Source organism: Myodes glareolus, chromosome 6 (genome assembly GCF_982192425.1).
Source record: "Myodes glareolus chromosome 6, mMyoGla1.1, whole genome shotgun sequence".
Lineage (NCBI taxonomy): Eukaryota > Metazoa > Chordata > Mammalia > Rodentia > Cricetidae > Myodes > Myodes glareolus.
Window position 1 is genome coordinate 50,995,448 of NC_142031.1, and position 16,985 is coordinate 51,012,432.

The 16,985-nt window shown below is 43.4% G+C and overlaps 1 protein-coding gene across 5 annotated transcripts in view; it reads left to right on the plus strand.

Annotated features, from left to right (window-relative positions):
• Positions 1–16,985, plus strand: part of Sntg2 (syntrophin gamma 2) — a 204,355-nt gene that overhangs the window by 83,964 nt on the left and 103,406 nt on the right. For all 5 annotated transcript variants that reach the window (XM_085690810.2, XM_085690809.2, XM_048439847.3 and 2 more), the window contains 2 exons: positions 5,416–5,459; positions 5,563–5,604. In XM_085690810.2, coding sequence (XP_085546936.2) covers positions 5,416–5,459; positions 5,563–5,604 — 86 coding nt within the window. The remainder of the gene's footprint in view (positions 1–5,415; positions 5,460–5,562; positions 5,605–16,985) is intronic.

Below are 16,985 nucleotides of genomic sequence, written 5' to 3' on the forward strand. Positions count from 1 at the left end.
CCATCTTCCCAACAGGAGGTCACCTGGCCCTCCTTATCCCCATCTCTGATGGCAGTGACATCATTTTCCATCTTAGTTGCTATGTTTTGAGCCAGGGTTATCGAACGCATGACTAAATGAGAAACAACCATTGTGACTGACTGCTCACCCTATTCCTATGTGACTGGACAGGAGGCGCTGGGAGGGTAGGGACCATAGGGATCAGCTGGGGTGGGTGATGGCAGGCTTAACTGGTTTCTGTTGGTGAGGCAGAGTTAGTGAAAGCCACGCCACAGGAAAGGCTGTCCAAGCAGGTGTCATGCCTTCGCCGATTCACCAGAACAAGGAACGTGATTGAACATTTTATTACCGTGGCAGCCTTGGAACAAAATGTCAGTGAAAACCGCAGAAGCCTGAGGTGAGAACAGCAGGAATTTGATAAGGCAGGCTCTGCGGCACTCGCACGCGCTCTGGTGTGCTCACACGTGCTCACGTGTGCTCACAGGCAGACACTCGTGTTTGTATCGCACTATCAGGGGCTGGGGAGGCAGCTCAGGGTTAGAAATTGAGATTGGCCTGCCTAAGGGAAGGGGGCATGAAAAAGAGAATGCTTTGTACAGGCTTCTTCTGAGAGAAAATGATATTTTAAAGTCACCAAAGATAATTGACTGTTCAGCGTGGTGGAGCTGCGTTAGTGTTTCAAAGCCTGGATCACCTCAGGGATGGCGCTTCAGGCTTTATTCTAGAAACACAAAAGGTTCAAGGAGAACTGATTATTTCAGCAGATTCCCAATGCTAATATAGTGCTTGTTGTTTACTTTTAACAGAATCAAACTTTAATATTACCCTGTTGTTTTTTTATAGAAAATTTACATTTGAGAAAAAAAAATAGTCCTGCTTTAGTTTGGGCCTCGGTGGCTCTGATGTTGTCTGTCTCCCTCTGTGAGGCAATAAGTGCCTGCCATACTTATGCAAAGAAGGGTCATGAGCACATTACATTTCTTTGTAAAATTTTTAAAATTTATTTATTTTTAAAACAATCTTTTCTTTTTACACACCAATCCCAGTTTCCTCCCCCTCCCCTACTCCCACTTTCCTCCCATCCCACCCCCACCCACCCTTCGGAGAGGGTAAAGCTTCCCATAGGGAGTCAACAAAGTCTAACACATCCCTTTGAGGCAGGACCAAGACCCTCCCCCATACATCTAGACTGAGAAAGTTATTCCTCCAAAGAGACTGAGCTCCAAAAACCCAGTTCAAGCACTAGGGATAAATCCTGGTCTCATGGTCAGTGGCCCCACAGACTGCCTAAGCCACACAACTGTCGCCCACATTCAGAGGGCCTAGTTCAGTTCTATACAGGTTCCCCCATTGTCAGTCTGGAGTCAGTGAGCTCCCACTAGCTTGGGTCAGCTGTTTCTGTGGGTTTCCCCATCATGGTCTTGACCACTTTGTTCATATTATTGCTCCTCCCTCTCTTCAACTGGACTCTGGGAGCTCGGCCCAGTGCTTAACTGTGGATCTCTGCCTCTGCTTCCATCAGTTGCCAGATGAAGGTTTTGTTATGACAATTAAGGTAGTCAGCGATCTGATTACAGGGCAAGGCCAGTTCAAGCACCCTTTCTGCTATTGCTTAGGGTCTTAGCTGAGGTCATCCTTGTGGATTCCTGGGAATTTCCCTGATGCCAGGTTTCTCACTAGCCCCTTAATGGCTCCCTCAATCTTTCCGTACTCTCCCTCTCTGTCTTTCCCCCATCTTGACCATCCTGTTCCCTCATGTCCTCCTCCACCCTCCCATTTCCCCCTGCCCCTCCCCTTCCACCCTCCCTTCTCTCTCCCCCAACCCCCGCCCATTCCTACTTCTATCAGGAGATCTTGTCTATTTTCTGTTCCCAGAAGATCAACGTATGTCTCTAAGGGTTCTTGCTACCTAGCTTCTCTGGGGTCATGGACTATAGACTGGTTATCCTTTGCTTTAAGTCTGATATCCACTTATGAGTGAGTACATACTGATTATATCTTTCTGGATCTGGGTTACCTCACTCAGGATTGCTTTTTCTAGTTCCATCCATTTGCCTGCAAATCAAGATGTCATGGTTTTTACCACTGAGTAGTACTCTATTGTGTAAATGTACCACATTTTTTCAAAATCATTCTTTGTTTGAGGGGTATCTATGTTGTTTCCAGGTTCTGGCTATTATGAATAATGCTGTTATATACATAGTTGAGCAAATGTCCTTGTGGTATTAGAGTGCATCCTTTGATTATATGCTCAAGAGTGGTATTGCTGGGTCTTGAGGTAGATTAATTCCCAGTTGTCTGAGAAATCATCATACTGATTTCCACAGTGACTGTACAAGTTTACATTCCCACCAATGCAGGAGTGTTCCCCTTACTCTGCATCCTCTCAGCATAAGCTATTCTTGGTGTTCTCTGGCTGGCTTAAGATGGTATCTCAGAGTCATTTTGATTTGCATTTCCCTGATGGCTAAAGATGTTGACAACTCCCTAAGTGTCTTTCAGTCATTTGAGATTCTTCTGTTGAGAAGTCTGTTTGGGTCCATTTTTTTAACTGGATTATTTGGTGAGAGCTAAATTTGCACCAGGAATCACTTGATGTTCAGTGAAATTATAGATAACGCTTTAACTAAATTGTCTTGCGACTGTTTTTGTATGGGCATATATAAGAGCTTTGATCATTCCAGAAATAAAGCTTGCAGTTTGCCGTGAATTCACGTAATGGCTGTTCTAGTAAAGCTAGTTGTTGTTGCGAATGGAACAAAGTAGCAAACAACAAAGAAACAGTGTGGCAAGGAAGACTGCTTCAGCCTTCATGTCCTTCCTGAAGCACATGCAGGCACCATTCACGTCCCTCTGCCTCTTCTTCAAACATCTCCTTCCACTACTTCTTCAACTCCCAGTGGAGGGAGAAGAACTGCCTTTTAAGGCAAGAAGAGAAAGGCATTGGAGACACGGGTCAGTAAACAGGCATGTACCACTATCTTCTACTTTAAAAAGATTTGCCCATTTTCTTTGAGGGTGTTCATTTGTTCTCAAAGACTTTGGAACTTTTATACAAGTGCTTTGCTATTTATCTAGGTAGCTGCTGACATTTTAACTTCATTACTTGGTGATTTATAACATGATATCTCTGTGCAATCAAAACTGCACAGTAGTTCCTTAGGACTGATCCTCCTGTTGCTCAGCTGGCATGGAGCATCCAGACCTAGCACAGCTTGCAGAACACAGCACCATCCACTCCAGAAAATATGTGAAGTGGCCGCTTCTCCCAGATGGAAGCTCTGGTGACTTGTGAGCTGATATAGAACTGGAAATATGTTGAATCAGAAATGCAAAGCTCGTGGCCTGAGAAATTTTAATAAAGCTGACTTCTTTCCAATCAAACATTATTCCATGCAAGATGCATTAAGAGGAATTGATTTGGTGCACAGTCAGCCTTACCTAGAATCCTTTGTCATCTAATGACTCTCCAGTCCTTGGGAGAATACACTGCATCCAGAAAAGGCAGCTCAGGGCACAGATACGGGCCATGCCATAGCAGGAGAAAGCTTTGAGGACTTAGTTTTTAGTATGGGAATAAAGGTACTGACATGTCATGGCAGGAAGTAGGCATTGCTCACGTAAAAGGGGTGCGGGCATGGGCACAGTGTAGCACAGGGGTACAGGTGTGGCAAGGCAGAAGGGAGCACCCCTAAGCACAGCACAGCACAGCACATGGTGCAGATGAAGATGGATAGCATATATGGAGATGCAGGCGCAAGTCTGGCCCAGCACAGGAATATAGATGTGTGCATGACTGAGCATGAGCCTCTGCTCCCTAAGGGTGTCTCTCAGTGTCCGCTGGTGGCTTCTGGCCATCCTGGGAACCAAACAGACCTCCTCAATGTGTTTCTGACAGGAGGACTTACTCACTGGGAAACTCACCTACAGTCTGTAAATACTTTTACCATTATGTGCACAATGTCTTTTGATGGATTTGGGGTTTTGATGCTCTTGTAGACCTGGTCTCTTAGATCTCTTTTGTGTGCCAGAGGATCAATGACTCTCATTGAGCCTCATCCCACTCTGGTACAGCTGAAGAGGAAGGCTACGCAAAGACATGAGAAAGAACCAGAAATGGAGAGGTTGAGATGGCAAGAAATGGGGATGGTGACAGAGGCAGTTAAGGACGGAGGGAAAGAGAATTTTGAGCCTCGGGAATGAACCAATGGGAGACCTGGTAGCAACAAGGAAGGGTTGTGGCAGCTTGTCTGTGGTACGCCTTGGTGAGATGAGGACCTCGTGTGGATTACTGAGCATCCTTGCTTTAAGATTCAGACATATGGAGGTTGTATTTCATTTTCAACATAAGTTAATGTTGTTATGAACAGAAATAGCTTTGGCAATTGTCATTATCTCTATGTGTTTTCTGATTGTTTTTTTTTGGGGGGGGTTGGTTGGTTGGATTTTTGAGACAGTGTCTCATGGTGTACTTCTGGCTCTCCGGGAACTCACTATTTAATCCAGGCTGACCTGATGGAGATCTGCCTGCCTGCTGTCTCATGAGTGCTGGGATTAAAGGCAGGAGCCACTATATCCAACTGTCCATGTGGCTTAAAGAGCATGCCAGTATTTTAAAAAGTTATTCTTTTCCATTATTTAATGAAAGACCTTTAAAACTTCAAACTCATATACAGACTTTCCTCTCATCAAATATGAAAGAAAAATGCTTCACACAGTACAAATAAGTTCAGTCATGTTGGATTCTCTCTTCAATGATGGGGAAGATGCCGAGTGGAAAGATGTGTGAGATTTCATTGAACTTGATAACACAGTCCTTCCCTCTTTAGTGGTAGCAATCTGAGCACATTCTAGTGGAGGAGAGGGAGATACTGAATGGCTTCTGAAATTGCTTGCTTATTGTCTGTGTTGACTTAATGAAAAATGTGAACCAACTTTCCACATATATCAATCAAATTCACCATTAATGCGAGTGGTGTTTGTGTCTCACATCACAAGTTTCTTAAGGTACTTAAAACTGGTCATCCATTTAGCTCACTGGTATCTTACATTTTCCCACACCCATTTGCACTCATGCCTACATACACATACACACAACTCATGCACATACAACACACACATAGCACAGACACACATAGGCATGCACAGACATGTACGTGCACATGAAAACACATTCCACACCTACCTACAAGCATGCACACAGCACACACTTCTTTCACTGTTCTCTTGCAATCACACTGACACTGATCTGCACACATATCAGAGCAGACACATTTGGGCATAGATGCACAAACATATGCAGACACGAAAACACATGTATGTCTGTTTGTGCAAGCACAATGCCAGCTAAAGACTTCTGTGAAGAAAGGTTGCTAAGAGCCCCTTAACAATGTTGCTGCTTTTGCAACCCTGCAGCTGACCAGACAGAGATGTTGTTCGTAGGAGATGCTGTGCTGCAGGTCAGTATCGTAAACATTAATCCTTAACTCGATTGCATCTTTAAATTCTAAACTTATTCCTGTCAGTCATTATCCTCAAAATTGTTTATTTGTCATTGTTCAGGTGAATGGCATTAATGTAGAAAATTCAACCCATGAAGAAGTGGTAAGTCTTACATGGGGGGAGGGGTCTATTTTTGTGTTACTTTCTTCTAAGTATTTTTTTCTGTTATCCTACATTTATCTGAAAGTGTTCATCGACCCAATCTTAGAATTGAAAAGGAGCATTTGTGTTAGCTAATTACAACACACCAGGATCCGGAAGGTCTTCACAAGCACTGAAGAAAATGCATCAGATTTTTTCCCATTTTAAATTTGAGGGCATAGACATTCAGGAAGCATTTGAGTTACTGCATTGCCTAGAGGGCCACCTCAGGACAAAAAGTAGACTCTACCAGATTTCCCTGCAACATCTTTGTGGTACCACATAAACCCTCACTGTCAGGAGTCTTCAGTTTCTGACTCATTGGCTCCCCCAGCATCTTAGCATGTAAAATGTACATGTGCACAGGTCAACTGATAGACACATTTGGTGGTTTCTTAAGATGACGTGGGTCAAAGTTATTCGTAAGCAGTTCACCCCAAAAAATGAACTCAGGTCACGTTAGGTTAAAAAAGCAAGACAGATGGAAGAGACACCTCATCCTAAAGCATCAACTCTAGTTTTTGGGCAGAGAGAGAGCCCCACAGTGCAGAGAATCTGGTACCATGGTGCCTATTGTAGTAAGGGTCCTAGTTGCTGTAAGAGAGAGAGAGAAAGAGAGAGAGAGAGAGAGAGAGAGAGAGAGAGAGAGAGAGAATGAACGAACATTATGGAGATTTCATTAAAGCTGAATCTTGAGAAACAAGATGAAGAAGGAGGGGAGTGAGGTGCTTGCAGGGCGGGCTACGTGTACAGGGGTTGAGCAGGAATGAGGTGCAAAAGCAGCAAGGAAGAGACACAGAGAGTTTTTGAAACAGAAGGCAGGATGAGATTAGAGGAGACCCCCATTCAGGTCTCATTCTGTGTGTTTGTGAAACTCAAATAGGCTCTTAATTAGTTAGCATCCCTAATGGGCATTCTCTCTTTCGTCCCTTTCACTCAGAAGTGCTTTTTAGGTAAGTCCCCTCTCTGCCCAGAGCTGAGTTCACATGAAACCAGCTGAGTATTTGGAGTGATTTGTACCCATATGATGGCCTGCTTGGCACAAGCAACTCATATATTTATTAATTTCCTCACTCATGACGTATTTATTGCTGCTTCCTGTGTGACAAGCTAGAGGGAGATTCACAAATGGGCAGATATGCTTCTTGGTCGGTAGAGATGTACAGTTGGGAGTTATGATCCCTTGGGGGAAACATACTTGTTATTAGCTTTCCAGACTTATTAATTAATAATGTTGTTTGTCTTTCTTCTGTAAAGTGTGATAGTTTAATAGTGAGAAAACATAACTGAAATAAAGGCTATGCACTTTTTAACATTGGTATTATTGTAAATAGAATTTAAAGAAACAATTTCTTCAGTAAATGACATGAAGATTTTATAAATATTGTTACAACCAAGAAGTATTTGGCACTAATAAACTTTATCAAATTTTATGTCTACATTATTTTGTGATACAAAGTAAGTTACAGAAGCACCGTTAATTACATATGTAACCTTATTTTGTCAAGATTTTAAATTTTATAGAGATGTCCCATTTGTGAAAGACATCATGCATTGCATAGTTTTGCCCTCTCAATCTTACAGTACATTCTGGTTTAAGTTCTTAATGGAAAATTATCAGTTATATCCAGAGTAAATAATCTAATGTAATGCTATGTACAAACTTTCTAATGTAAATATATCTGCAAGGTGACATGTCTGCAAAAAAGAATCTTTATCTGCTGATTTGAAAAATCTATGAATTGAGGTTGATAAAAATTTAAACATATAAATATGTGATTTACCAGATAGTTTCTCTTTTTTAAACACAACTGTCTGCTTCTGCATAGAGCTGTATAGTGTTGCAGTAGCTGTGGAAGACAGGAAGCTGTCCATGCTCTCATTGTCCAGATTCTGAGATGTGTGGCCACTCAGAAAGAAAACTGATGGTTGTTATCATTCAGGCTTGAGTCCATGTTAAAGCATTGTGTTGCATATGTTGCATGGTTTTTATTTTATTTATCAGCTAAAAATAAATTTTATAGAATTATAATAAAATGAGCTGCTGTTTTCCTGAAGAATGTAAAATAAATGAAAATCAAGCCAGAAGTTATTGAAATGGAACATGGAAAATAATAAGAAAGTTAAAAAAGAAAGGAGAAAGAAAGAGAAGGAAGGAGGGAAAGAAGGAAAGGAAGGAAGGAAGGAAGGAAGGAAGGAAGGAAGGAAGGAGAAAGCTTGTGCATAGGAGCTGTCAATCATGCAGCCATATTTCTCACTATTCCTCCAGCTATAATCAAGATAACTGGCTGCTTTAAATATCTTACAACTGCTCGGGGAGACTTGGATCCAGACATAGCTGCTTTGAGGCAGCTACTAACATTGAAGAGACTTCATTCCAGTCACAGCTATGTAGTTATGGGTGCTACACCGTAAGCAGCCTTGCTTCCAGAGACCCTGCTTCAGTCATGGCTCCTGCAGGTACCTTGCCAGGGCTATTTGATTGAGAAGACCCTGGGACAGCCCAGCCACCCATACACACATGCTCCAGTGGCTTCCCTGTAGCTGTTCCCAGTCTGGCGTGGAAGAACCCCTCTGCAACTCATGACTGCTAAGGAGCATATGTGATTGGATATGTAAACAGTTATCCCCTCTCCTCTCATGGTAGCCACCCAACAGAGCTTTCCTCTGCACACCGCCCCTGTTGCTACACCCTAGCCTCTCTGGGGTCTTCAGAATGGGTAGGCTAAGCTGAGCAGATGACACGCAGAGCAGACAGTGCTCAGGCTTCCAGCCCAGACATTCCAATAGCCTCCGGAGGGTTGATAAGGATCTCTGAGTAACCAGACACAGAGATTCCAGAGAGCTGAGATTGAGATTTTGGAGGGCTGAGATGATAAACCATACAGAAGTACTGATAAGTCAAGAGATGGTGAAAAACTCGTCTTAAAGAGGGCCAAGGCCACAACGAGCTGCAGGTCCTAGCACTGGAAGAGCTATGGAGAGCATTGGGACTCACGTCATCTGACTGCCAAGGAAGTGTAACCCTGAGTGTGGAGGACTCTGACACGCTGAGCTCAGACTTGGTTGAAATGCTCTTTGTGTATCCTTGATTTCAATCTGAAAAAAGGAAAAGAACCTCCAGTTGACCATTCAAACTGCCCCTGTCACTCCGAGACTGTGCTGATCAGTGGTACATTTGATTCTACCAGAGACGTTGGGGGAGGAGAAGACATATATGTGTATGTTTACCTCTGTGCAAGCATATAATATATGTGCAACTGTGCATTGTGTAAATGCTTGTGAAGTATGTAGCAGATGGCATGTTTTTGAAAATGCTGGGAGAAGCCAAGCCCTCGGTCATAGGTAGCATTTCCTCCTTGGATAAACCTTTTAAAAACCTTGAGGTTCAACAGATTCTATGCTCAATCCATTCTTGTTATGTAGGAGACTGTCACTGAGTCAGCTGAGGATGGATGCCAACCGTATCTGCAGAACCTGTCCTAGTGACACCTAGATTAATATTTAATTGAGTAACTGGGTGTTGCCCGGCAAGATTGACTCACAAATTAACCATTACAGACAGCTATGAATAGCCAGAGTTTGTAACGGCGGTGCTGAAATATGCAAAGGAAAATAGCCACACTTGCAAACTGTTCCATCTTCATTCAATTGAATCAGAAGAGGACCTGCTATTTTGAGTTGTAAAGAAAATATGAAATTATTAAAAATATAAATCCAAATATTAAAATGTACAAATGGAGCTATTTCGTGTCTAATAATGATGAATACTCCAAAGGATGTCTTCTTGGATGATTAAGAGTAGACTGAAATAATGTGATGCAAAAAAATGGGAAGGTAGCTATATGATTATTCATAGAAGTAAGATATTTGATTTTCCTGTGGCTTGAATTTGTTCACGTTTTACTTATAATCTGTTTAGGCACAGTAACTGAATCAGGCAGTAAAATGCATCTGATTGAAAGCAACAAACCCCGGTGGATGTTAAAATTGTATGTTTCCCTACACAATTAAGCATGTTAGACCCAGTGCCTGCAGCAGCTAGCAGTAGCTACTAAAACAAGGATGTAGCTGTAGCAAGCATGTGGCTTCTAAGTAGAGGACTGTGTTTAAAATAAGCAAGGATAATTTAAAAAAAAAAAAAGCTAAGTGAATCCTAGAAACGAGTTATGACAAGGGTATAATCTTGGTTCTGATAGGAAATCAGTCAAGGTACTTTTTTAATACACATTTTTATATATATTTAAACAAAGCCACAGCTTAAATTTTCACAGTTGCGGAGGGATCTTGGAAGATTTCTTGAACCAGTGGGATGGAGGATGGCTGAATCCACAGGAAACTCAACTGAAAACACAGGGAAAGGCTGGCATAGGACTGACTTCTGTTTGTTTCTTGGTTCTGTTAAGGAAGACACGAACAGACATCTGTTCACCTTAGCCATGACATACCCAAGAAATTAGTTCACCTGTCTTGTTGGTGAGCCGATGAGTTTATTTGGGTTGCTTAGAAGAAAATGAGTGGTTCAAGGGCCACTGCATCTGCCTTATGTAAGGCCCACTTCAGCATGGGCAGTGACTCCTAAACCAGATGTGCCCAACCTGCAGTCAGCTTGTCCAGAGAGATCTTCTCCCTTGGAGACTTTTGAGCCATGTCTTTTTCTGAACTTGCTGGGCCTCATAATTTTCTTTATTTCCTGAGTCTGAGAGCTTCCTTCTTCCCCCAGGAGAGAATATTTTCCTTAAAAGAAATGGCTGCAAAGCAGTGTGATGTGTGGGAGGGTACCTGAAAGTTAGGGAGCATCAGACAGTCCAGAACTGGTCACACAAAGAGCAGCAGCAGACCACTCAGCGCAGAACAGACCATAGGATGTGCGAATCTTGGCAAGACTTCTCAGCAGTGGGGAGGAGAGTAAATATCTCTCTAGAGGGATAGGTGGATGTTCAATAAGATTGACTACAAATAGCTGGGTATGGCAGTGCATGCCTTTAGGTGAATTTTTGAGTTCTAGGCCAGCCTGATCTACAGAGTGAGTTCCAAGACAGCCAGGACTGCACAGAGAAACCCTGTCTCAAAAAGCTAATAGATGGATAGATAAGTAGGTGAGTAGGTAGATAGATAATATAGAGTTAAATTAGAAAATTAAATTACAAAACATTAACTTTTACAGATGCATTGAAAACTGTTGTTGAGACTGCAAAGCTAAGGGAGTCAGGAAAACAAACAGATCATACAAAAGAAACAGAGACGTTCCCTGATGCTCTGGAACACACCTTGGAGCCTGTTTCTCTGCCAATCTAACACCTCATCAGAATTAAAACCCTGGAACATTAAATGGAAATTAGATTGTGTTTCCCTGTATGAAAAATGCATTACCCTATTTGCTCAGAAGCTCAGTGCTGCCTCTTTCCTCCCTGCCAATACAAGTTTGTACACACACAAGCTGATACACACTGCTCCCATGCACTCCCATGATCACATGAAACTCTGAAGATAGTTCCAAAATGTTATTAATTTAAGGGCAGGGTGAGTTTCGGGGTAACAGACCCTTGGCTGAGCGCCCTGGGTTCTAGTGTTTATATCAGTCAAGTCCCATAGTTTGTGCTCTTTGACCACAGTGGTGCAGTGGGAGGATGTCTCGGGCGTAGCCACGTTTCACTTGCTGCTGGACTGGGCTTCAGGGAGATACCCACTGGACTGGAAGTTTGTGTTTGAGAAAAGGGCTTTGCAGAGGAATATTGCTTTGAGGTGGGAAATGAAAACATCAAGTGTATGTCTGTTTTTGAAAGTCAGAGCTTGGCAGTGAGTGTTTGGAAAGCGAGGGTTGCTAGGGTGAAGCACCCAAGGACTTCAGGCTGCAAGAATTCACAAGTCAGCACTGACAGCAGAGGTAACCAGGCAGACAGATGAGAAGCCAGCTACTGGAACACACAGGAAGTAACTGATCGGGAAGGAGAAGAGATCAGCCAGGTTGAAGGTGTTTGGTAGGTCGACTTACATGGGCCGAGGGTTAGGAATTCTACTTGGCTAGACTAGATATAGTGGGGAGATCTGAGAAGGGCAGACATGAGGAATTAGAGGGCAAGCGAAATTTAACAGCATTTTGCTGTGGACAGAAGAGTAGAAATGCCACGGGTGTGTAGGGAACACACCTTGGAGCCTGTTTCTCTGCCTCGAGGTGCTTTGACGTAGTGCTATTCCGAGGGAGGAGCTCAGCACGGAATAAATGTGTTGAATGATGGAGTAACATGGTGCAGTCTTCAGAAAGCTGCCACGCAACTCAGTCGGAGACGAAGCCAAGGCAGGTTGTCCTCTGAGAATGATGGGTCGACAGAGTGAAGCCAGACCAAGGTGTCAAGTCTGGTGGTTGGGAACACAGGCACAGCTTTCACATAAGCGTGGAATAAAGATCTCCTTTGCCGCCTGATAAGTGAAAAGGAGGGGTGTGGTGTTGGATGCTAGGGGAGGCAGGAGAGGTGTCATCTTGAGAAAGAGGATGGGCTAGATTCTGAAGCATCTGTATTACTGAGAGCCTAGACATTCACAGTCACTATTTCAGACCAGGATGAATGCGAGGTATTTTCTTTGACTGGGTTACATAGCCAGGATCACTTTAGCATCTCAGCTGGGGCAGGGGAGAGCAGCAAAGATTGAATTTAAATCAATTCAATTTAAGTTGAAATTAATCAGCTTGGAAAGTGGGATCATTGGAGACTTTGTAGCCAGGTCACAGTGAGCATGCCCTTCACACACTCAGATGTGCAGAGTGAAGATGAGTGAGATGCTAGAAGCATGGCTTTGCATTCAGCTGTGATCCAAGCTGGCATGTGGTTCTCATGTCTATAAGGTTCCAACCCTCGGTCTCTGTGCTCAGAGAGCACTGACCACTGGTGAAGAAGAGATGCTCAAACCCAGGTCAGTCCACTGGACTTTGCCAGCAAGAATGTGATGTGTTTACAAGGACGGGAGCTAGGGTGTTGCCCAGGGAGACTCCAGGGAACTTTGTCTCTTTGGGTGATAGAATCTCCCAGACCTTGTAGCAATCTGGTCCTGTACTTGGAATGGAGGGAACAGTATCATGGATGCCCCTTCTGCCTCCTCTACAGATGCTATGAAGTCTTTGCAATGCTCGGGGTAACAAATGGAAGAGATTAAAAGTTTAGTTCTCTTAGTAATTCAGAATGTAAATATTTTTGATGAATACATACACAGACTCATACTTACATATACACATCTCCACACATGGACTCATCTTTATGCACTTAGATCCTTATACATACACTTACACTAACACACACTAATACACATATACACACATTTGGACATAGCTATTTTTTAAAATTAATTTACCTGTTTCCCTTTTTTTCCAAATGGAAAAACTTCCATTGTTTGTACAAATGTAACTAAGAATACATGGAAGTAGTTTAAGCCCCCAAAGGAATCCTAGCCTAGATTCTCTACAGCCAACAAAATGATCCTTCATTGGGTGGTGGTAGCAAACGCCTTTAATCCCAACACTCAGGAGGCAGAAGCAGGTGGATCTCTGCGCTTGAAGCCAGCCTTATCTACAGAGAGACTTTTAGGACAGGCAGAGATACAAAGAAAAATCCTGTATCAAACAAACAAACAAACAAAAAAACCTAACCAACATAAAAAAAAATGATCCTTCTTTGAAAGGTTTTCACGTTTCTGTACTATAAACTGTTGAAACAAACATATTAAAAGATTTTTTAATCATAGAAAATAACATGAATAATACTGAAAGATTTCTCGTGGCAGAATTATGAGACATGACTAAATGATACCTCTGGGTATGTAGCAGCTTTTAAACATGCAAGAAAGTTTTTTTTTTTAAGAATCTATTTTCCACATTGGAGATGTAAAGCAGGACTAACACAGGAATTTAAACAAGGAGGTGGCAAAGACAAAGGAACAAGTGTATAAAAAGGAAAATATGAGACAGGGAGGAAAGCACGGTTAATCACAGCTGTTGTTAGCTGGATTCCTGCTTTGAAGACGGCAGGCAAAGCCTCTGAACCAAGCATCAGTGAGAAGACCCTAGTGACAGACCCGCTCTGCAAACCCAAATCTGAACTGTTCCTGAATCAGACACATTAGCCTAAGAAAAGCCAGAAAACCATCAGCATGTGATGTTTATTGGAGACAGAGAGGCATTTAGCCAGAGTTCAGGCGTGTATCCATGAATGTGAGAACTGAGACAGCGTCGTGAACAATCTCATGGTATGTCATTCCTACATGCCACAGGTATGGGTGGGTCCACTTGGGTGGTCACCAGGCAAATAGGGGGAACCAATGAATTTTTACAGGCAAAGCCAAATCTCCTTTGAGATCAGAGACAGGCCCCGACTATGACTGTTTCTGGGAAGATAAAAGCATCTTTACACTGGCCTGAAAGCTTGAGATGGGAATGGTGGTGAGAATATGCATTCTTTCACTGCATTTTAAATAATTTTGTATCTAAAATTGTGCAGTTTCGCTTCTGAAACTGCCTCATGTCTACCCACACTGCGCACCTACTCATGTCCCCAGGAATCTGGGGGTCTCTGCAGATCTGAGGCAGCAGAGTCTTTGCTTGGGTTGCCATCAGCCCTTGCTTATAGGCAGAGTACTTGTGCTTCCTTGGAGTGGGGGCCCTTGTGAGGAGACCATAAGATCATGAGTGTGCTTTCTCCACAGATAAACATACAGCTCTCCTGCTGTAGGATAGTGAGTGTGGCATGGGAATCAACCCTCCCAACACGCTGAGCTCAGACTGCCAGCTCCATGATCCAGACCCCCCAGAAGGAAAATTCTGGTGTCAATTTGCTGTGGGTCTGGATAATCTGGTAAGGTAGCTCTAGATAATCACATGTAGGGAATGTTCGGGTGGTAGAGAAGCGTAGGCAAATGAAGATGTGGAATCCCTTATAAGAAGGCTTACATGTAAGGACATGGCTGGAAATCAAAGGTGAGAACAGCAGCCTGTACCAGTGGGCCCGGAAAGATAGGTACTGCAATCAGAGATGGAGCTCGAAGCAACTGTCTCCAGGGAGCAGAAACCATTACAAAAGGCAGCAGTGGTTGCTGCTGGCAGAAGTTGCTGCCTCCAGCTCCTGTCAGTGTGAGGCTGTGATCTGCCAAGGGAGGAAGAGCTGAAGGTCGTGGAGAAGATGGCAGCATCCACGGCTAATACCATTTTTCTCTTGATCCACACACAGGCTTTGACTTAGAAGAAAAGGATGCTAGTGAGTCAAGACCTATGTCTCGACCATATATTATCCTGAAAGATCAGAGAAATGTGAGCATTTTGAGATTTAAGAAATAACCAAATGTCTCTGCCCTTTAATTAAAATAAAGTTCTTGACTATTTCAGGCTGCGCCCTTCCATCTGGCCCTTTAGCTCTCAAACAAAATCACCTATCCAGATACATACAAATGTGATCATATGTGATCACAGATTCTAATGCTTCAAGCCACACTTGTTCTGCTTAAAGGCTCTGAAATTCATTAAAGAGTTTTAAATTTCATTTTATTTAATAATTCAACAGGGAGAACACACACACACACACAGAGAGAGAGAGAGAGAGAGAGAGAGAGAGAGAGAGAGAGAGAGAGAGAGGTTTGAGCTGTGGCAACCTGGGTTTCACACCTCTCATCAATTCCTATCTCTGTTCTTTGGGACTAACCTACACTGGGCTCTCAGAACACAGGGTGTTGCAGTGACTGTCCACTCAGAAAATTTTGTGTGGCCATCCTCTACCCACTTTTAAGCATCTGGTCTTCAGAGTTAAGGTATCCTCGGGTGAGATATACAAGGCCAGCCCTTTGCTGAAGAGAGAGGGGCAGCTACATTGTGCATTTCTCACCCACTCTGGATTTCACTTGGCCAGGAAAGACAGCCATACTTCCTTGGACTGACCAAGGAACACGTGTGGATGGGTCACTTCCTGAGATACGTTCCAAGCAAGGAGGAGCATCCTCCTTGCTCAGCTCAATATATTTCTTGTTTGGTGTGAGTCCTGCATCTTCTGGTCTGGACTAATGGTACTTTGAAACCAGAGGCTAGACATTGGGGGATGTCAGGTGTTGGGGGGAGGGGGTGATGTGTCCCTCTCTTTGCTCGGTATGTGTACCCTTATCTGAGCAGCAGGTAAAAAGTGCTGTGGGGTGATGGGATCAGGTTGGCTCAGCCTCATCCTGGGGTGGAACCTTGGAAAATAGAAAGCAAGCTAATCCTCAGGACTACATGGCTACATGGAGAACATACACTTGACATATCTGCAGTGAGGATACTGTCAACACCTGGTCACTAGTGACCACGATAAGGGGAGGGGCATCCAAAATCCTTGATGAGAGTAGGTAGAGTGGAGGTGAGGCTTTAGCAATCCCAGTGGAAAAGAATGTGTGAGGTCATAGTCCAGTAAAGGCCTAAGAACAGGGTGGGGCAGCCATGTCAAAGAGGTGGCCTAGAGCAGGCTCTGTTCAGCACAGGAAATCTGGTGGGTACAGAGTGTCTGGTCTTTTTATAGAAGGTCTGTCAAACCCAAGATCTGGCCAGTTCAGAGGGTGTGGACAGATGAAGCTGAACAGGCAGCCATGACCATGTAGAACATAAAAGAATGTTGGTGCTAGGAGCCGGAGAACCTCCCGCTGTGTCTCTTCACACGTCGGTCCATTTCCCCGCTCCACTAAGAGTTTACACCAATATTCCATACCATAGCTGTCCAAGCAAGAGCTGCTGAGGGTGATGTATAAAGACATTGGAGAGCAGAGAGAACACTGAGTCTTGTCAGGAGTACACAGTGGCGAAGGTCCAAGGAGACACTGATGAGCCTGGGATGGTGAAACTTCATGGTCGCATACACAATGGGGCCCCCGATCAGTCCTAATAAATAGATTTATAGTGTGTAGACCAATAGTGTTTTAATAAAATTCACTTTAACAACAGACACACAGTGTACAGAAAGACAACTCTAGGTTCCCTCAGGAAAGAAATGGACATGAGGTATGTGACTCTCCCGAATAATTTCAGATTTTAATGGAGACTTTAGCATCAGCATTAATGATGCCTATCATTTTCCCAAGTGAAGGTGATATTTGACCTTTGAAATTATATGGTTATGTAAGTCACACAGCTGGTGTGACTTTTGCCTGTCTGACATCCGGCTATTTGTACCAGCAAATTGAATTCTTGTGCATGGGATCTTACTTTGTGGGAGGTTAAACCGTTGGTCATGTGGGCAGCCTTGCCTCATGAATAAGAAAGCATGCTTTGATGTCCACGCTTTCATGGATGAGGCACAAATGCTTTGCAGTCTTAGCTCTACCTAGCCAATTGTCTTTAT